This window comes from Neophocaena asiaeorientalis, unplaced genomic scaffold (genome assembly GCF_003031525.2).
Source record: "Neophocaena asiaeorientalis asiaeorientalis breed wild unplaced genomic scaffold, Neophocaena_asiaeorientalis_V1.1 scaffold182, whole genome shotgun sequence".
In the NCBI taxonomy this organism is placed as follows: domain Eukaryota; kingdom Metazoa; phylum Chordata; class Mammalia; order Artiodactyla; family Phocoenidae; genus Neophocaena; species Neophocaena asiaeorientalis.
The window spans coordinates 216,381-237,589 of record NW_020174648.1 but is presented as its reverse complement, the minus strand read 5'-3'; the positions used below and the strand labels follow the sequence as shown (position 1 = coordinate 237,589).

Genomic DNA, 21,209 nt, shown 5'->3' with positions numbered 1-21,209 from the left:
TGGGCCTGTCCTCCAACTCCCTGAACAAGCTGAAGCTTCTGTTTCCCAACTCCTCTGTGCTCTCGTGATGACAATGCAGCCGTGGCTTGGTGCTGAGGTTTGCTAATCAAGCAAGCCAAGCCAGCTGCCCCTCAGAATCTTCTTTTAGGCTTTTTTCTACCTCTCCTTTATTCAACGAGCACTTTTTTTTGAGCTATTGGGCTGGGTGCTAGAGCAGCAGGGAAGATAGGCCTAAGCTAAAAATGTCAGGACAGTCTACATGATACATATTATATCAGACATAAGGACTGAAGCATTATAGGAAGCCAGAGCAAGTCCTGGGAACTTTGTGTGAATCTTTCTCATGGACCTTGGGAGAAATCTAAGCTCCAGGGAATAAGCAAAGGCTTCTTTTTCTTTTGAGCCTCCTAGGGGACCATACATGATTAATCTTTGTGTTCCTTGTGTCTTTCCCATAATTGTGTTCCATAAATATTTGAAAGTTGGGAACAGGGTCAAGACAGGAACAGCAAAAAGCAAGCAGTGTCTGAGACCAGCAAAGGGTTAAAGGCCACTGCAGAAGGCAGGCAGTGCTTTTGTCTTCCCTCTCTCTCTATTCTACCTAGCAACTGATGACACTAACTATTTCCCCTGTTTTTAACTGGGCGAGAACCCTGAGTGTCACTCAGTTGCTGAATCCCTTAAGAGCCGGTAGAGTATAGGTTCTTGAAAGATCAGCAGGGACCTGTCAGTGTTTTGGTTAAAAGAATCGGAAAGAGAAGGATTTTAGAGGGGCTGATGGTGCTCCTGTTACCTCTCATCGTTGCATTAGCAGTGATGCACAGTGATGCTCGTGAGTACCCCAAGTTCTCTTTGCTCTGAACTCTTCAGCTGAGGCAGCCTCAGGGAAAGAGCTTGTCTTCCTAAAACTTCTGGTGAAATGATTAAGAAGCCAGGGGCAGAAATTGTGTTTATTAAACCCAGGACTTGTCAGAGGGTTGGACTAGCTGTACAGTTTTCCAATTCACGTGTGTAGGATTTTGATGTCACCTGCCTTCTGAGGGGTTGGAAGCCATTCTGGAAAGACCCTCTGGGTAACTTCCTCACTTCCTACTTCCCTTCTGAGCATTGCTCCCTTTCTTTTCTGTTCATGTCTTTTCTTTTACTTTTGTTTTTCCTCTCTACTAGCTTGGTAAGTCTCATGAGGATGTGGTCAGAGTTTCAGGGCCATTAAACAGTAGAGCAGATCCATTGTTCAGGTTTACTTGTTTTTCCTCTTCACCACAATCCCAACCTGTAACACAAGATCCCAGAAAGATAAAACCATGGTTCTGGACTTGTTTACTAGGTGTAAGAGATATCAACTGAGTAGAAGGAGTTTTTCATTGTTTAGGGAGCCTATGTTACTAGGGAAGCAGTTGCTTTCTGTTGCCTGCAATACACCAAAAGACCTGTGGGCTGGAAGCACCAGGCTTCTCTGCCCTAAGCAACTGCTTTCCCAGCTAGGGGCCAGCACTCCCAGATGGCTGCCGGGCAATGTCTCCATCTCAGTCTGGGCGACCACCATAGGCAGTGATTCATGAGCATGACAGGAAGGAGCTCTTTCAAATCGTCTGTGTGTTAATTATACAAATGTTGGTTGATGACCTACTGTGTGACAGCACTTTTGGGGACATGACCATGAACAAGACAGACAAAGGTCCTGCTTCTATAGAAACTTAATCCAGAAAAAGTCCTACCGTTCAAGTCAGAAATGGGAAAGATTGAGGGTGAGGGTAAGAGACAGAGGATAAAAAGAGGAAAGGAGTGATATTTCTAGAATGTAAAAAGCCTATATAGGGGCTTCCCTGGTGGTGCAGTGGTTGAGAATCTGCCTGCCAATGCAGGGGACACGGGTTCGAGCCCTGGTCTGGGAAGATCCCACATGCCGCGGAGCAGCTGGCCCCGTGAGCCACAATTACTGAGCCTGTGCGTCTGGAGCCTGTGCTCCACAACGAGAGACGCCTTGATAGTGAGAGGCCCGCGCACCGCGATGAGGAGTGGCCCCCACTTGCCGCAACTAGAGAAAGCCCTCACACAGAAAAGACCAAACACATAAATTAATTAATTAATTAATTAATTAATTAAAAAAAAAAAAAAAAAAAGACTATATATTACCTGTATTTAATCCTCAAAGAACTCTCCAATAATATGACCACAGTATCCCCTAAACATAATCTTTCATGTAATGGTCTAACTGACCCTTGTGGCAAGCTAAGAAAATATCCTCATTTCCAGATGAGGAGACCCAGGCCTAGAGAGGTGGACTCAGCTCACATAACGAGCTGAGTCTGAAGTACATGCAGGTCTTTTAGCCTACAGTCTGGGGCTTTTCCTCAATATCACAGCACCTCTGGATGTGGACGCTTGGCGCTTCGATAATAGGTGGAATGAGAAATAGAACCAGTCATATATAAAGGGCAGGGAAGGTCGCTTTGTGCCGGCTATTCTCCTTTTGACTCCTTCCACTCTATCCTTCTCTGGCCTGTCTTGTGCCCTGGGAGGCTGACTGCTACAGAAGGTATCACCCAGTCTCTCTTGCAGGCTGATTTCTGTTCGGGTTCACCCAACGGGAGATGTTGAAAGGACAGCAGTCACAGAGGAAAGAGAGGTTGGGGTATTTCCTTCTTCCTCTTTCCCCACTTTGTTTAATGTTTCTGGCAGTAGCTGTGTCCCTCTGCAATACAGTTTTCTCTGAACAGCCCTTTCTTCATGGTTCTAGCTCCCATTAGGCCTCAGGAGCACTATTTGCTCCTCCAATCTCTACAGCCCTAAGGGTGGTAATGGCTTCCTATAGTTGTTAGCTTATGGGTGCCCTATCATCCCTCATCTGTTCCTGTAACTTTGCTCATACCTCTGCGTGAAGTCCCTTCATTAAAGTTTCTTCATGTGACTCATCTGGGATGAAGGTTGTTACCTGCCAGGATCCTGACTGAGTGTTCTGAGCATTGAGGGAAGGGAAACAGGGTTATGAAAAAGGTCTTGGTCTACTTGATATTTGGGCCTAATGCTAGCCCTGAGTAGGAGCTTCTAGACATGGAAACACAGGGAGGAGATACCAGAGTGTATGGGGGTCACAGTTCAATGACAAGATCAGTCCAACATCACTTCCAGTGTGTTGATTTCATTGACTCCATGGCCTGTAGTAGACTGTGCTTTCCTTTGTACTTCCATAGCTCCTGCTCACAGCTTTATAACTTTTTATTTACCAAAATCTTTCCTTCAAGCCTCTCCTTAAAGGCAGGGAGAGAGATCGTCTCACTTTGCTCTTCTTTATTTTCCTCGTACTTCCTAGTGACCAATAGGCACTTAATAAATGCCTCCTGGAATTTATGTTCCAAGGTGACGTCCCTAAGAAATTGAAGTGATCTGACCGTGTGCCATAGAGAACTTGGTCAGCAATAATGACTAAATTCACAACTGTGGTTTATTCTAGTTGCAGAATTTGTATGAAAAAGAAAGATGTTTCATGCTTTACAGCTCCTCCTGTTCTTCATTTCAGCCTGTGGGAGACGGTGAGCTGGTGACGTGGGTGGGTGTCATCAGGGCGGGGGCATGCATGGGATCTCTCTTGCAGAGGCATATGTGGTTTGTGTGTTTCATCCTGAAAAAGCCAAGGTCAGTCTCTTGATATTACTCATAACTCTATGGATATTTCAATCTGCTATATCAATCTGCTTCATGAATGATGAAGTCCTTCACAGACAAGGAGAAATGATGGATAAGTCCCCTGAACTGTCAACTGGGCTAGCGTTAAAAGACAGATTTGCAAATTATCTGCTTAGAAATGACCTTGAGTTCCAAGAGTTAACATGAGAAAATATGGGCATTTGCTATAGACATTATTAGACTTCAATCTGTTTCCATGGAGCTGTTGCCAAGGCACATGCAGTAGAAATTTCTCCAAGATACTGTTTTACTCCCTTAAGGCCTTCTTGGTTGACATTGAATCTATCTAAATCTGAGAAATTCAACTAATTTGTAGATTTTCTTCTGACTAGTTGCAATATTTGTCTATTCTCACTAAAACGCATTGACCTCAGTCATCCTGTTACCCCAGAAGGATTGCCAAGGACTCGAAGGAAGGGGCCTAGGTTAAAGATCAAACAAGTGGCTCTTTAAACACTTGCTTTATGAAACCCAAATTGAGACAGATGACATTCTTTCTGACAGCCAAATTTATATTTATTATGGAAAACCCTTCAAGAGTATAAGTACCAAATCACATTTTGTTACAACTTCAATGAATCATTTAAAAAGAATAAAATTCATAAAAATGTAATTCTTCTGGGAAATAGGAGAACATATTGTCGTCATTGTATACAGAGAGTACTGGGGAAAAAAAACCCACCAGGACACATTCATTCATTCTCCAGAGTTCTACATGGCCCACAGTGATCTCCTTGCTATTCCTCAAATACATGGAACAGGCAACTTCCTTGAGGACTCCGGCTTGTTGTTCCATCTGAAAGGTTCTTCTCCTATGACTCACTTCCTCACTTCATTCACATCTCTGCTCAGATGCCACCTGCTCAGAAGGCCTTTCCTGGTCCCTCTACCTAAAAGGTCAGCCCTCTTCACACTCTACCTCCTTTCCTTGCTTTTTTCCCTTTTTCTTTTTTAAATTTGTTTTTCTCTTTTTGAACTTTTTTCTTTTCATTTTCTTTTTTTCCCTTTTTCTTTATTATTATTTGTGTGTGTGTGTGTGTTTATTTCCTTTCCCTGCTTTATTTCTCTTCACAACTCTTGTCAGTAGCTGATCCTGTATTATATCTTCACCCACTGCAGGTCTTCCTTCTAGAAAGGAGCTCAGAGGGCTGGGATTTGATGTGTTCATTGCCGTATCCCTAGCAGCTAGGACTGTGCCTACTGGAAGTTCAGAAAAGGATAAAACTTAAAAGAGACATTGGTAACCTCCAAAGGGTAGCCTCAAAAGAGTAGCTAAAGAGTCAAACTGTCACATTCAGCACTTTCGGGCCCTCGATGACTTCCTGTAGTGAGAGGAGTTGTTAGGAGAGGGACTGGCAGTACTTGATGCGTATAGAACTACCTATATCACTGCATAGTTTGAGAAGTGTCCAAAGGCCCTCTTAACTAAAAATATCACCCTCCACTTCTCCCCCTCATTCCCACGATGCCTGAAATTCCAGAGAGTAGTTCCCAGGAATCATAATCATTTTGACTGTATTAAGGCATCGGGCTACTTGGGAGGGTCAACAGATAATTGGGACTTTGTTGAACTGGATATCCAATTGGGACCCACAGCCAATTGTAGGAAGGTCTGGAGCCGGGGTCCCCAGGGACTGGGAAATCCAGGACAGTGAGTCATCCTTGACACAAGGGGGCGGGAGAGAGCAACGGTGATCTGGGCGAGAACCCTGAAACAGAGCCTGGGATGGGGAAGTGCCTCTGCTTGGGATCAGCTGGGCAGTCTAAGGCAAAGGGGCTTCTAGCCTGAGAGGTCAGAGTGTAATTCCTGGTCCTCCACTTATGGATTCTAAGGATGATCTTGGGCAATTTTCTTCAACTCTCTGCACCCATTGTCTACCTGTAAAATGGGAATTTTAAGACCTTTAAGACTCAAAAGGTTGCAGTGAGGAATAAATGTAACTCATGCCTATCAGAGGCTTAGCATGGTAACTAACACGTGGCGGCATGTGCTCAAGAAGTAAGTGCGGTTCTGAGGGTTATGATTCAGATTTTGCTGCCCTCCATGGCTCGCAGAAGGCTTAACTTCACAGCAGGTTTTCTGCCTCCTCCTTGAGGATCCCTCTGTGTGAGAGCAGGATCTCTCTCCTAGGTGCTGGAACACCCCATTGGTACCTCTTTTGTGGAACTTACTGCTTGCTGCCCTGTGTTTGCCCCCATGGAGGAATACCTGAAAACACTTTATCAATTATTTTATAATCTAGTGTTTCACAGCCTTTTGTCAAAACGGTCCAACTAGTTAATCTACAGGTTAAAGGGAACATAATATAGGATGTAAAGTCACCACTGCATTTGGTCTAATTGCTGTTCGGTTGTGTTGTTCAGGATTTTCAGCAATCTATCACAGGCTATTGGGACAGAGCAGCAAACGCTCTTTGAGAAGCCACTTGACTGGTCTGGACAGAAGACCAAATTCAAAATTGTAGATTTCAGTTCAATGAGTGGATTGATGTTCATGGAAAGGGAGAGAGAAACCTAATTTCATAATTATTGCAGCAAGAAGAATCAGAAGGTTAGATTGAATCATACGAAACTGCCATGTTGGTAGATCAAAAATGGTCAAGTACAGGTCTTTTCAAATGATTCAACCTTCACAGTTCTTGTAGAAATCTAATCATCCAGGCAACATATCCATAGGCTATAACTTATGACAAGGTCTAATGCGACATGAGAGAAAGGGTACCATGGACTTTCCCCTATTTTTTCTGTGACTCAACATCTGTCAACCAACTTCCCATCACAGCTGAGGTAGCATTTTGGAAGCCCAACTGAGGAGCAAGCGTGACTCATACCTGTGGACGCACCAGATGGGTAATTGTATCCATGGCAAACGAAGGGGAGAGGGCTGTGATGTTCTGGAGCAGAGCCACAGCTGCACGAGGCTGGATGGGCAGATGACCGGCAGATGGAGGCCAGCCTTTTGGGGCAGAGCAGCCTTTGAAGTCAGGGCTGGCTAGTGGAGAAAAACTGCTCCAAAACCAGGAATAAGACTGAGATTGAGGTTGGAGAAAAGGGCATTAGTATTGGCAACAGACCATGTGCCTCTCTATTTACCTCTTATAAACTCTGGATAATGCAAATCTTTATGAAGTCACATTTTTATAAGAAAGTGAAATTACATGTATTGTAAATATTATGTATGGAGATAATGTCAGTGATACTCATTTAGAATAAATCCTCCCATTCATTGAGCAGTAATGCCCCAAGTTGGTAATACTTTTTTTTTTTTTTTGCTTGTTGGCATCTACTAGGCATGTAGACCCCAGATGTCATAAAATGAAATACAGATTCCAAGGGAAGTTCTATACGTCAATAACACAGTCTCTTCTTAAATCCCTTCTTCCTTGCTCTCTCCCATTCTTTGCCTGGAATTTGATTTCTATGAGGTTTTTGCTATCAGTAACTGTGGAAGCCATTCCTATCTATTTTTTTGCCCCTCATCCCTTCAGCTCCAGCCGCAGGCCTTATTGTTGCTGGAGTGTGCCAGCTTGACCTCTCTTCAGGGCCTTTGTACAGGCCCCCCTGCCTGTACTGCGGTCCCCACATGTCTGCCTGGCTCCCTCACTCCCTGCAGGTACTTGTTCAGAAGTCTCCTTCTCGGAGCGGTCTTCTTTGCAAATTTTTCTCCATTGCATTTTTGAATTTTATTTTTTTTATACAGCAGGTTCTTATTAGTTATCCATTTTATACACATTAGTGTATATATGTCAATCCCAATCTCCCAATTCATCACACCACCACCACCACCCCCCCGTCGCTTTCCCCCCTTGGTGTCCATACGTTTGTTCTCTACATCTGTGTCTCTATTTCTGCCCTGCAAACCGGATCATCTGTGCTATTTTTCTAGGTTCCACGTATACGCGTTAATATACGATATTTGTCTTTCTCTTTCTGACTTACTTCACTCTGTATGACAGTCTCTAGATCCATTGCACTTTTTAAACAACATGTTATATGTATTTATTTTATATTGTCTGCCTTCCTCCTCTCCTCCCGTTAGGATGTAGGCTCCAGAAGGGCAGACATTTTTATCTGTTTTGTCTGTGGTGTACTCAGGGCCTGGAACAGCGCCTGGCACAGAGGCGGTACTCACATGTTTGTTGACTACTCAGATGGAGACTAAAAAAGTGTGAGAACTAATGTTCCTGACTTGCTCTTCCTTTAGCCTCCACCTTAAAACAGTTGTACATCTGCAAAACCTTTCTAGAGGTGGAGAAATAGAACCGTTTGCAAAATCGGTTGCAGATTCAACCATATTACACCTTTTGCAGACTCCAGGCTGGATGTAAATTAGATTTCAGCTCTGCTCCCTTTATGAAAAGTGTTTTTTAAAGTATAAGCTCCTGGGAATTCCCTGGTGGTCCAGTGGTTAGGACTTGGTTCTTTCACTGCTGGGGCCCCAGGTTGGATCCTTGGTCAGGGAACTAAGATCCCACAGGCCGTGTGGTGAGGCCAAAATAATTTTTTTAAATTAAGTTCAAGTTAAATAGATTCATACTCATTCCAGCGTACTTAATTGTTTTGAAGCAGAGAAATAAGTGTCTTGCCAACAATTTAATTCACAAATATTTATGAAGCACCTACCATAGGCTAGGCTCCCTATGCTAGGCCTTGTAGGAAATACAGAGGGAAGAAAGTAAGTCCCAGTTCTTTTTTTTTTTTAAGCTTTTTTTTTGGTATTTATTTATTAATTTATTATTTATTTATTTTTGGCTGCATCGGGTCTTAGTTGTGGCATGTGGGGCGGGATCTTTTTGTTGCGGTGCACAGGCTTCTCTCTAGTTGTGGTGCGTGGGCTCAGTAGTTGCGGTGTGCAGGCTTAGTTGCCCTGCAGTATGTGGGATCTTAGTTCCCCAGCCAGGGATGGAACCTGTGTCCCCTGCATTGGAAGGCAGATTCTTAACCACTGAACCACCAGGGAAGTCCTGTCCCAGTTCTTAAGTACCTTAGGATTGAGAAGAGGGTAGGAGGTGAATGAAGACAAAGAGAATAGAAGGCAGAATATGGCAGCTGTTGTTCTGGGGATAGAATTTGTGCTTCTGCTTTACCCTGGCTCTTGTCTTCATAAGAACCAAGACTTCTATGATTATCTTATGTCTAACCTCAGAGGTTTCCACTGTGCTGCCTCCCTACCCACACAGGAAGGGAAAGGGGTGGGAAATAAAAGGTCAAAGCAGTGCAGAGGGACACTGGGACCCTTACGCTCTGCCCAGGCCTGGGGGAGACCAGCCTCCATCTTGCCCAGCACCGCAGCTGACATGCAGGATACAACCTCCAGGGAGGGCCCACGGGGCAGGGGTGCCTGCTCTGAACCCTGGGGTAATATCCCAGGGATATTTCTGGCTCCCACATATCTCTCCCTTCTCCACTGCACTAAAAACTTCATCAGTTAGCTGTTCCCAATATAGGATAACTCCCAAGGAGGGAATTACCGTACTCCTTTTGTATGTAGTAGGTACTCCACAGATATCTGTAGATAAATGGGCTTACATCACAGGAACCTCCTGGCGACTCAGTGATGCCATGGCAGGCCTGTGCAGTGATGTATTCTGGAGTAGAAGATGTTTCCAGTCAGGCCCCCTGTCACGTCACCTGGGCACCCACCTCCGCATCCCCATGTCAACCCCTCCCTTCCCGCCTGCATGTGTATTCCAGGGTTTCCACACTTACCAGAGAATGATTGGCTGTGAGTTACTGGAGGATGGAAACACCACGGGGTTTCTCCAACATGCATATGACGGACAGGATTTCATTATCTTCAGTAAAGATACCCTCCCCTGGATGGCTATGGATAATGTGGCTCACATCACCAAGCAGGCATGGGAGGCCAGTCAGCATGAGCTACAATATCAAAAGAATTGGCTGGAAGAGGAATGTATTGCCTGGTTAAAGAGATTTCTGGAGCATGGGAAAGGTACCCTACAAAGGACAGGTAAAGAGGAGGGAGAACACCTTGTGCCCATATCCTCAGAACCCATGGTTTTATACGTAACTTCCTCTCATCTAAGTTATAGCGACCCTATTCTGAAATCCATTTTGTTACTATCATGGTCTGTAACTCTCCATGAAAACCTTCCCTAGTTATTTGACAACGTTCAGCAGTTCTCGTGGGCTCTAGAGCGCAGGCTCAGTAGTTATGGCACGTGGGCTTAGTTGCTCTACTGCATGTGGGATCTTCCTGGATCAGGGCTCGAACCTGTGTCCCCTGCATTGGCAGGCGGATTCTTAACCACTGCACCACCAGATAAGCCCCAACCATCTTAATTTTAATGGTTGCAGGTAACAGAAAACTACTCAAACTGGCTTTAGCACAAAGAATTTGTTGTTGTTGGCAAACCAGGGTTCTGGGTCATTCTTGGTTTTAGATGTTTCCTGCAAAGAAGAAAATTAATTGGGAAATGTAGTTGCTGAGTTCTAATACTGTGTACTCAGTACATAAGATACTTCTCTTTAACTTGAACTTCTTCTTCCTAGAGCCCCCACTGGTCAGAGTAAATCACAAAGAAATTTTCCAGAGATTGCAACTCTTTACTGCAGAGCTCACGGCTTTTACCCCCCAGAAATTTCCACGATCTGGATTAAAAAATGGGGAAGAAATTGTCCAAGAAATGGATTATGGAGACCTTCCTCCAGGTGGGGATGGGACCTATCAGACATGGGTGTCAGTTGAGCTGGATCCTCAGAGCAGCAACCTTTACTCCTGTCACGTGGAGCACAGCGGTGTCCACGTGGTTCTTCAGGGTTCCCAGGGTAGAGAGGGGGTTGTGGCTGTCTAGGGAGTGAGACTGAGGAAGGGGGGTGAGCAGGAAGCATGGATCACTGCGTGCTTTAGAATGGGTCTGTTCAATCAGAGGTTCTCTCACTTTTCAGTCTCAAGCCTCCTTTATACTCTTAAAAAAATTATTGAGTAACCCAGAGAGCTTTTGTTTATGTAGGTTATATCTGTTTCTATTTACTGTACTACAAACTAAAAATTAAAAAAAAATTAAACACTAGAAAACACAAGCACATATTCCATTTGCTATCAGAGTGATGATGTCATTTCATATCATGTGGCCTCTAGAAAACTCCACCGTGCCCATGTGAGAGACGGAGGTTTAAAAAAAGCCGGGGGGGAGATCATGAATTAGATCTCATGGATACCTTGATTGGGTCTTGAGGACCCTTGGCGCATTCGGACCATACTTTGGGAGCTGCTGTTCCTCTGTTTTAGACTATTCTCCACAGAGCTGTGAAGTAAGAAGTGACAGTACGAAAAATAGTGTCCGGCTTCCTGATGATTGCAGGTACAAAAGTTCCCAAACGTTAACATAGAAGGAGGAGCACTCGTGTATTTTCCCTCATTTGCTTTGCTTTTAGAATCAGAAACTACGCTTCTGGCAATGAAAGCTGTTGGGTTCATTGTCCCCGCCACTGTCCTGTCTGGAGTTGGTGTCGTAGCCTGGCAAAGGAAGCCCTGAGGTGAGAGGCCTGTGGAAGGATCCTAGGAGTTGGCAGACTGTCTCTCCACAGCTCCAATGAGTTTTATTTTCTGCACCTGCCACTCTAAGCTCCATTTAGAAATGGGTTGGGCCTCACTTTGCAATCACAGGACCTAGAACACCCCTCTCACCGTATAGGGAACACAAACCATGGATGATGCTTGTAAGGAGAGTGGTCTGTTCCATAGGTGGCGCCTGACATCGACAAAGTGGTACAGTTCCTGTCCAGGTGGACAGTCCTCCTAGAAGGTGTGGGTCAGAGAAGATACAGTGACATTGGTTTGTCTTTTTCCAAGTGATATTGTTATGATTAATTACTATCAACTTTTGAGGAAATTTTGTCCTTGGTTTCAAAACTTCTGTAAGTTTTCCCATTTTGACAAACATTCTGCTTCCATCATATGGAAGTCACTTTTCTTCTAAATTCATCTTTCAACCCATGAAACGTGGAAGAGATACCTTTGGAAAATGGAATTCAGGGTAAGAAAAAGGGGAAGGAGAAATGGGAGAGATATAGGCTCTTAGTACCTTGGGGAAAAAACTTCATTCATTCAGTAAACATGTCTTAAGTGCCTACCATGTTCTAAGCCCTGTATTAAATGCTGGGATGTAGCAATGCAGAAGACAGACATGATCCCTCTTAGAGAGCTTACAGTCTAGTTTTGTAAGGTCATTCCCCACCTCTGGCCTCACTAGGTGCTCAAGTTGATCACAGCATAATATTGATGAGTCCTGGATAATGGGTTTGAAGCCAGTGTGGGCCAGGAATTTGGCTTTGTGTCATAGCCACAGACTGAAACCTCGATTCAGGTGATACCATGCAAAGCATGTTATTAGTTCAAAGTAAAACCAACCCTCTACTAGAAAATTAACTCAGAGTTAATGGGCCATTATGTTTTCTTTAGAAAGTATAGCACTAATCCCAATCCAGCGAGTGATAGCTGCTGAAGCAAAAAAAAAAAAATTTTTTTCTTTTTATACGGGGACACACCTCTCTCAAGAACGATACGCACCGTGTGTTCCTGATTTTTATCTTGCGGAGTTTGTGAATTTGAGTTAAAGTTTGTCAAGTACTAAGAGAATCTTGACCAAGTAGACTAAAAATGTCAATGCCAGCTTCTCAGTCTTTGCTGAACATTGCATACTTTATTTTTGAGCTGTAAGGAAAAATGCACATATCTGACTAAAAACTTCTCCTTTCAGAGCAAAATGGAGTTGTCTACCTTCCTACACCAGATCACTGACGGGAGATGGCTATTTTCCAGCTGTCTTTCCTCTAGGAACCATGGTCTCCTCTGTCCCATATGGATTCCAAGTCCAGCGCTCAAAGCTCTTGACCACACCCACAACAGACATGGACATTATAGGATTAATTATTTGTGGCAGACAGATAGGAGCTACAAAATGTTATTTGTTCTTTGGCTCCAAAAAGACTATCAGCTATCAGGCTCTTTGGATGGATTCCTTCATTACATTTCCCCTAAATGTGGCTGCTCTCATGGCACAACACTTCTTTACGTCCCATTTGTCAACAATGGTTTGCGGGTAGGTTAGCGAATCTCAGGGCTGGGAGAAAACTTCAATCCAGGGCCGGCAATGTCTTCTCCAATGCCTTTGCCTTGAGCATCTAGCCTCCGCTTGAATTCCACCAATGAACGTCACCTCACTACGTCACAAAAGGTCTTTCTCTTCTTTCATGAGTGTTGACTAGGCAAAAGCAGTGGGTGCCATGACTGTGACCCTACAGACAGGTTGGACCACCCCGTGAGAGCAGTCAGCCAGTCTCTACAACGGCCTGTACACTGGTGGGATCATTTTACACCTTCCCTGGCCTGAGAGAAAGCAAAAGTGCCCTGTTCTTTTGCCAGGAAGCTCTGCCTGGTAGCTTGGCATCTTGGAAATATACCTGGTCAGATTTGTGGAGGTGATTTCATTCTGTCTTTTGTAAGAAAGTAAGAAAAATAAGTATCGGACATTATCACCTTTAGTAGAAATACAGAGACTTGAACCCAATTGCTATCTTTTAATGTAAAAATGATGGTGTGTCTCAGAAGAGCATCCAGTTCTAATTTCTGTCCTTCCTCTACTGGCTTATTGTAGATGGGCCCGACTCATCTTTATACATGTGCTTTTTCTCCGTACATCTGCCCTGGGAATAAATAAAAGCCCCACTGTGAGAATTAACATCCCCTTGATCCTCCTTACTCTTCCCAACCGCCTAAAATCCTCACCATCATTTACCTCTTGTCCTGCCCTCTGTAGCCACCGGTCCTTGGGTTGACCATCAGTTATACATTCATCTGTCCCACTTCACTGACTCTGTCTGACCGCACACGTCGGCTCTGATACTCGCTTCAGTGGCCCCAACTTTGACAACTGACTTTGAACATGTATGTCAGACTTGACCTTTGCTTTCCCTTGACCAATGCATTTGCCCTCTGGCTTTAATCATCACAGCCACAGGTACAGACCCTCTCAGTGTGCTAGGGCTATTCCTTGCTCCACTGTCCCCACCTCCTTCCATGGTTGAAGCTCCCACCCCATGTCTCTTTGCTGGTGCCCGCTGAGTTGCATAAGAGAACAACTGTGTTTGTTTATTTTGCTTTTAGGGTTGCCATGGGCAATTGCCATACCATCTTTTAAGCAGTGTTGCACTGTGAACAGAGCAGCTTTATTTCTGGAATGGTTTCTTCTTACAATTAGAATAGTTAGGACTTAAAATATTTTTGGATGGACCCTTACAGTGGTTCAGATGCTGTATCTATATAAATGTCTTCTCCAACTGCCTGGTACTCTCATCAAACACATGAATGGTCAAAGCCTTTTTGTGCTCCCAGGGCCTTGCCCTACACTTGTCCACATGGATGAAGAGGAGGAGGCAGAGGCAAGGGCAAGGATGTGGTGATGAGACCTTCTGTAGTGCAATTGCAGCATCTCTGTTTCTCCCTTGGGGATTTTATAATATAGAGTTATCATATAAATATAATATAAAGGGATGATTTTTCAATAATATGAACAATTTTGCACCTTCATTTTACAAGTACCTCAAGATTACATTATTTCTTAATAGTTTTAGACTTATTACTTCATTAACTTGTGTTTGTTGATTACAGATGCGTGGTAATTGGAAACTATGAAATATTTGATAATGTAATCTAAACATTAAAAACAAAGGACTGTGCTATCACCACAATCATGTTTTGACTTTGGATTGTCTTTACTTAATATTTGGATGAAGAACACTGGATGAGAAATCTGTTCAACTCTCTTCTTCATCATATTTTTTTTTAACTCTATTGTCTATTTTCTTTTTAAGCACACACAGACCAAACTATAGTCTATTTAAATGGCAGTGTAACAGGGAGGGAAGAAAAGCAGTTTGAAGAGCAGGGTGAAAGTCAGGCAAAGTTTTCCTGGACCAGGCTCCTCTGTTGTAGGGGTGAGCTGTCCCATTGGAGGGCTGGCCTTCTCTGCCTCTTCCACTATTTTCAAGTTCTTCTGGGCCGTTCCTTATTTCTGAGGAACCATGTACTTGGTTTTTCCTCTTCTACGTTTTTTTTTTTTTAATAAATTTATTTATTTTTGGCTGCGTTGGGTCTTTGTTGCCGCGAACAGCGGCTACTCTTCATTGCGGTGCACGGGCTTCTCATTGCGGTGGCTTCTCGTTGTGGAGCACAGGCTCTAGGTGTGTGGGCTTCAGTAGTTGTGGCACATGGGCTCAGTAGTTGTGCCTCGCAGGCTCAGTAGTTGCGGCGCACGGGCTTAGTTGCTCTGCGGCATGTGGGATCTTCCCGGACCAGGGCTCAAACCTGTGTCCCCTGCACTGGCAGGCGGATTCTTAACCACTGCGCCACCAGGGAAGTCCTTCTGTCTACTTTTGACCTAAGAGGAGATTGTTCTCGCAGTTGTGGCCATGAGGAATAGTCGTCCACTAGGGAAGCCAGTTGATCATTTTCTGGCAGGGTCCCTCTGAGAGGCCACACCTTATTTTGATTGCCCACGTCTGGAGTCTTTGCGGGAACATGTGCAGGTCAAGCATCCCCACGGGTGCATAAACTGGAGTGCCAATGTATTCATTTACTGTGAGAAACACAATTGCCAAGTGGGTCAGATATTTGTCTCAGCTGGTCAGTACATCTTCCAGCAGCAGAGTCTACGTGAGAACAACTAATCACAGGCAGAGCTGCGTGTGGTGGTTCCACAACTGGTGCATGGGTTGGGGTGGCGGTGTGGGACAATTCTTGCTCTTTAGCTCCCCCTTTCCAGGATTAGCTGTTCTTTCCCACACTATTCATTCACAGAACATTCTCCAGGGAGAGTGGGCAGCAGCGCTGGAGGGGTTCAGGGTCGCTTGTGTCCCAGCCCAGGTGTTTTCCACTTGACTGCACTGCCGTTCTCAGAGGAAGAGTCTCCACTGCCCTTCCTGAAATGTCTTCACCACCTCTCTTCCTTTGGACATTTGCCATCTTTTAGCCTTTGATCTCGCTGTAACATCTCTACATCTCTCTTTCACTCTGGGCTCCCTCTCTCCAAAGTCCTTTTATCTTCTGGTTGTCCCAAACCCTGCAGGCTGTGTAACAAATCTCAAACCCTGGTGGTTTAAAACAACAACAATCGCTTTATTATCTTTCGTAGTTTCTGTGGGTTGGGGATTTGGGCAGGGCTTGGTTAGGCAGTTCTGGCTTGGGGTTTCAAGTCAAATAGTGGCTGGAATTAAAAGAGTGCAGTACTGGAGGAGCTAGGGGTGGGGGGTGGTCAGGCATCTCTCTCTGTGTGGAGACTTGGGGGCTCTCCATGTGGTCTCTTTGTGTGGGTTAGATTGGGCTTCCTCACAGCATGGTGGCCTCAGCGCAGCAAGACCGCTTACATGGCAGCTAACTTCCCTCAGAGCAAGTATCCCAAGAGATCAGGGCAGAAGTGCATAGCATTCCTCTGACCTAGCCTTGGAAGTCACATAATGTCACCTTTGCCCTACTCTAAGTAGTCAAAGAAATCACAAAATCCTGTTCAGGTTCAAGGGGCGGGTACAAAGATCCCAACACTCAATGGGAAGATTGTCAAAGTCACGTTGTGAGAAGAACACGTGGGTGGGAGGTATTGTTGCGGCCATTTTTGGAAAGATAGAACTTGTCACAAGTGCCATGCCCCACCATCTGCTCCCCATTCCACCTTGTATTAGTGTCCTAGGGCTGCTGTAACAACGTACTGCAAACTGGGTGGCTTCTAGAACAACAAAAAGTTTTCATCTCACTGTTCTGGAGACCAGAAGTCCAAAATCAAGGTGTTGGCAGAGCTGTGCTCCCTCTGAAGGCTCTAGGGAAATATCTGTCCCAGGCTTCTCTCCTAGCTTCTGGTAGTTCCTTGGTTCGTGGCTGTATAACTCCAGTCTTCAGATGGTGTTCTCCTGTGTGTGTGTCTCTGTGTCCAATTTCCCTTTTTATAAGGACGCCAGTCATACTGGATTAGGGGTCCATGCTACTCCAGTAGGACCTCATCTTAACTGACTACATCTGCAACTACTCTATTTCCAAATAAGGTCACATTCTTATGTACTGGGGTTAGGACTTAAATTGGGGGTGTACACAATTCAACCCATAGCACACCTGTACCAAACCTCTGCAGGCTCCCCTCAATCCAGCAAAAGCTCCTTTTGCTCCAGGGAATCAGCTAGCACTTAGGAAATCAAACTAATTAAATGAATTCTCCCTATAGTGAGATTGACTAGTAATCAGTCCACCTTACCTTAACCCTCCATGAGAAGAGTTAGGTCAAATGAATCTGGCGGAATTTTCGATGGTTCTGGGGGAATTGGGGGGACAGCAATCCTTTCTTTAAATCACACCACTTGGTTTTCTTCCATTTATAAGGCTCATCTCCCGACCTCTGCAGGACAAGGAAAGGTATTCTCGACCTCCAACTTTTATCCCAGATGGTGAAGGCAGTTGCTCATTGATCTACTTGCCCAACAGCTTCTCCTCTAGAGCCTGAGGCTTCTGACGCTTGCTGCCTTTGATTCTCATAAGAAGGTCACATTCTGCCAGAGGGGGGATGCTTGTGTCTTTCAGTAGGTTAACTATGCATTCAGACCCCTGGACATAAGATTTCTGGAAACACTCAGACCGTGGGCACCCCCTGCTGAGGAAGAAACCCAAACTGTGACTCCAGAGGAACTCACCAAGCTTTCACTGAGGCGTCCTTCTCCTTCTCTCTTGCTTCCCCATAGTTGGCTTGGCTGAGTAAAAAGAACACCAAATACCGCCACATACATGAGTGACTTACCGTGTAGCTAGACAGACACCATATCTGCCATTAAATGTATCTTTGTTGTAAATCTTGTTTGATTACAACACTAAACTCTGCCCATTTATTCTATTTCTGTGGGTTAGGACCGCAGCTAACCCATAAGGGATATTTGTGCAAATTAGAAAATTGTTCCCTTCCTCTGGGTGGATGCTGACTAAGGCCGGGTCTCAGGGCTTAGCCAGCAGAACATAGAGTGGATTTCTACCCTGTCTGCCCCCTTGGTGGGGTGTCCTTGTACAGAGCACAACTTTACATGACAGCTCTGGTCCTACCATTAGAAAATGGATGGATGGGGCTTCCCTGGTGGTGCAGTGGTTGAGAGTCCACCTAACGATGCAGGGGACACGGGTTCGTGCCCCGGTCCGGGAAGATCCCACATGCCGCAGAGCGGCTGGGCCCGTGAGCCATGGCCGCTGAGCCTGCGCGTCCAGAGCCTGTGCTCCACAATGGGAGAGGCCACAACAGTGAGAGGCCCGCGTACCGCAAAAAAAAAAAAAGAAAATGGATGGAAATTGGCTGTAGACTAAGATGAATGAATTAGTTTGGAAGAGAGGGGTAATGATGGAAAAATACAGGTCAAGTCATTCAAAATGGTAGAATTAGAAGCCCTGTATGTGGATACAAACAGCTAAAATTATCTGAAAGGTTTTACATAATCCTATCATCGAATTTATTTATGGCGATCTATTTTTAAATTTCTATGTCATATTAGACAGTCTGTTTGCACAATGCCTTGTATGTAGTAGGAACTCAGTAAATACTTCTTGAATGAACCAGTACAGTATTTTAATTAGCTAGTCCTCATGTACCGGGGCAAAAGAACAGTGTCATCTTACAGCTGAAGTCATAGAGGGGAAATATCCCACTCAGGATTGTGTGACATTCGAGGGGCCCAGGATGAACACTCCAAGGATTCATCTGAATTCTTCAGAGGTTTCATCAGCATTAACATTCTTTATTTCATACTTTACCTTGTTTATTGCCTTGTCTGTGAGCTTAGGGATCCCAAACGTTCTAACCACACTCTTCCTCCCTGACACACATATTAGGGACAAGGACAGATTTCAGAGGTTCTTACATGCGGCACCTTTTTCTGGAAGGCTTTGAGAAGAGGCACTGAGAAATGAGTTCTCAACCATCTTGGGGGCCCAAACATCTGATACTTAAATATATATCTTTTTATTCTTAAGGCCAGTAGAGCTGTTATATAATCTGAATTTTCTTTTCTATCATCACTTGGGTATTTAGTTAATGAAAGTTCTTGGGAATTCCCTGGCAGTCCAGTGGTTAGTACTCGGTACTTCCACTGCAGAAGGCTCGGGTTTGATCCCTGGTCGGGGAAATAAGATCCCACAAGCCACGTGGCACAGCCAAAAAAGAGAGAGAGAGAGTTCTTGAAATACAAATTCTATCAGTTCTTACCCATGACCTATGAAGTATAGGAAAGTGCTTTTTCTAAGGAGAATTGATCATGTATTTGTTCTCCTTTCCCCCTTCCTCCCATTCAGTGTTAGTTGAACCCAGCAGAAGCTTCTGCATTTGTTCCTTGGTGTGGGTTGGGTGTGAGAGAATGTTTGGGACCAGAAGGTTCTGAGTCGGTTAGAGCTGGACAGTTGGAGTGAGCAGCTGAGGGGCAGCTGGAAGGCTGGGTTGGCCTGGAGCCCTGGCAAGCCGAGGCCGGGGCTGAGGCAAGTGCCGTGGCAGCAGCCAGACCTGTGAAGAAGCAAAACAGGGGCCAGAGAGTGGCAACAACTAAGGAGAAAAACAACTTCTGAGAAAATAGCTTCTTTTTTTTTTAATTTAATTTAATTTTTTTATACAGCAGGTTCTTATTAGTTATCTATTTTACACATATTAGTGTATATATGTCTATCCCAATCTCCCAATTCATCCAACTACCATCACCCCACCCCCGCTGCTTTCCCCCCTTGGTATCCACACGGTAGTTCTCTACAACTGTGTCTTTATTTCTGCCTTGCAAACCGATTCATCTGTACCATTTTTCTAGATTCCACATATATGCATTAATATATGATATTTGTTTTCTGAGAAAATAGCTTCTTAAATGGAAAAGAAATTCAGAGAACAGGAGGCTCCGAATGAAATGGGAAGCCACTAGAATGGAAAAGGAAGTGAAACCAAGGGAAAAATGAGATGTTTAACCCCAAGCTAAAGCAGTCTTTGCCTTTTTCCCTTTTTGAAGAATCAGTGTGGATTCTAAGGTGAATTTGTTAGCTGAATTGAGTAAAAGCTCTCTATTTTTTTAAAGCAACATGACAGTAGCCTAAATAGAGAATTCTGGGAATACCCGGAAAAGACACAAACTCTAAAAGGTGACAATTCCAGGAAAATCTGGAATAATAAAAAGTAAAACATTTGGAGTCCCATCATCTGCTGAAATACAACACCTTGATGTACTTAAAAGATCCCAACGCATATACTCTGCATATTACATAACAGCTACAGATACACGGGCCCTGTATGATCTACCACAGGAAGCTGCCAAACCAGATGTAACCCTCAGAGGCTGAGAACTTGGGCTGCCTGCCACCTGACTTTAAAAAAACTGAATTAGAAAAAAAAAAAAATGTCATGAAGAACCTAGGGGTAAGGCAGGAATAAAGACACAGACCTACTGGAAAATGGACTTGAGGATATGGGGAGGGGGAAGGGTAAGCTGTGACAAAGCGAGAGAGAGGCATGGACATATATACACTACCAAACGTAAGGTAGATAGCTAGTGGGAAGCAGCCGCATAGCACAGGGAGATCAGCTCCGTGCTTTGTGACCGCCTGGAGGGGTGGGATAGGGAGGGTGGGAGGGAGGGAGACCCAAGAGGGAAGAGATATGGGAACATATGTATATGTATAACTGATTCACTTTGTTATGAAGCAGAAACTAACACACCACTGTAAAGCAATTATACTCCAATAAAGACTAAAAAAAAAAAAAAAAAAAACTGAATTAGTCATTGATCCCTGAGGATCAAGGAGGGTTGAGGACCAAAGGCAAGCTGCTCTAACCCAAGTTAGGCCTTTGCAACTGAAACTGCGATCAAATTTCAAAGATTTGTAAATTGCCCAGATTCACAGACCTGCGATCAGTCTACAAGATGACATGTTTATAGGCCCAATGATGACATTTTCAAGGATTGGCCTCTGCCACACGAATGAGTCGCTTCTCTGTGTGGTACTGTAGACACTATACTTTCATTAAAGCCACAGAGTTTATTTACTCCAGTTTCTCACTAATAATCTGCCACAGACAGTGATATTCAAGTTACATTCTTATGTCTTTCATTAGTTAATCAGCCACTCATAGAATGTATGTTCCATCAGGCCTGAGACTCCAGTGCCTAGCACATAGCAGGCACTCAATACATGTGCATATTGACTAGATGAATTTCTGTAATACCTACCACAAGCCAGACTATACAGGCAGTAGTGCCCAATGACATTTTGAAAATTAGCAAGCGCAGAGATGGCCCAGACCTGTGCTTGTAAGCAAGTCAAGCTCACATAATACAGAATGATTCTAGGGAAGGTAATCTGGAATGTATTTCTGTAAAATAGACCCTGGGCTTCATGTTAATAGAGGAAATACAATTCTGACAGTGACCTCGTGTGATAACGCTGAACAGCACAAGTTGGATAAAACTTTCGAGTCTAATGGAGACAGGAAAGCCTGCATATAAATATT

The 21,209-nt window shown here is 44.3% G+C and overlaps 1 protein-coding gene across 1 annotated transcript; it reads left to right on the top strand.

Annotated features, from left to right (window-relative positions):
- Positions 1 to 713: 713 nt before the first annotated feature.
- LOC112408947 (major histocompatibility complex class I-related gene protein) lies at positions 714 to 14,798 on the top strand. The gene is given in 7 exon segments (XM_024758818.1): positions 714 to 832; positions 9,383 to 9,658; positions 10,201 to 10,230; positions 10,233 to 10,303; positions 10,305 to 10,476; positions 11,086 to 11,187; positions 12,411 to 14,798. Coding segments are annotated over 7 exon segments (747 nt in total). The 5' UTR covers positions 714 to 777; the 3' UTR covers positions 12,452 to 14,798.
- Positions 14,799 to 21,209: the final 6,411 nt, after the last annotated feature.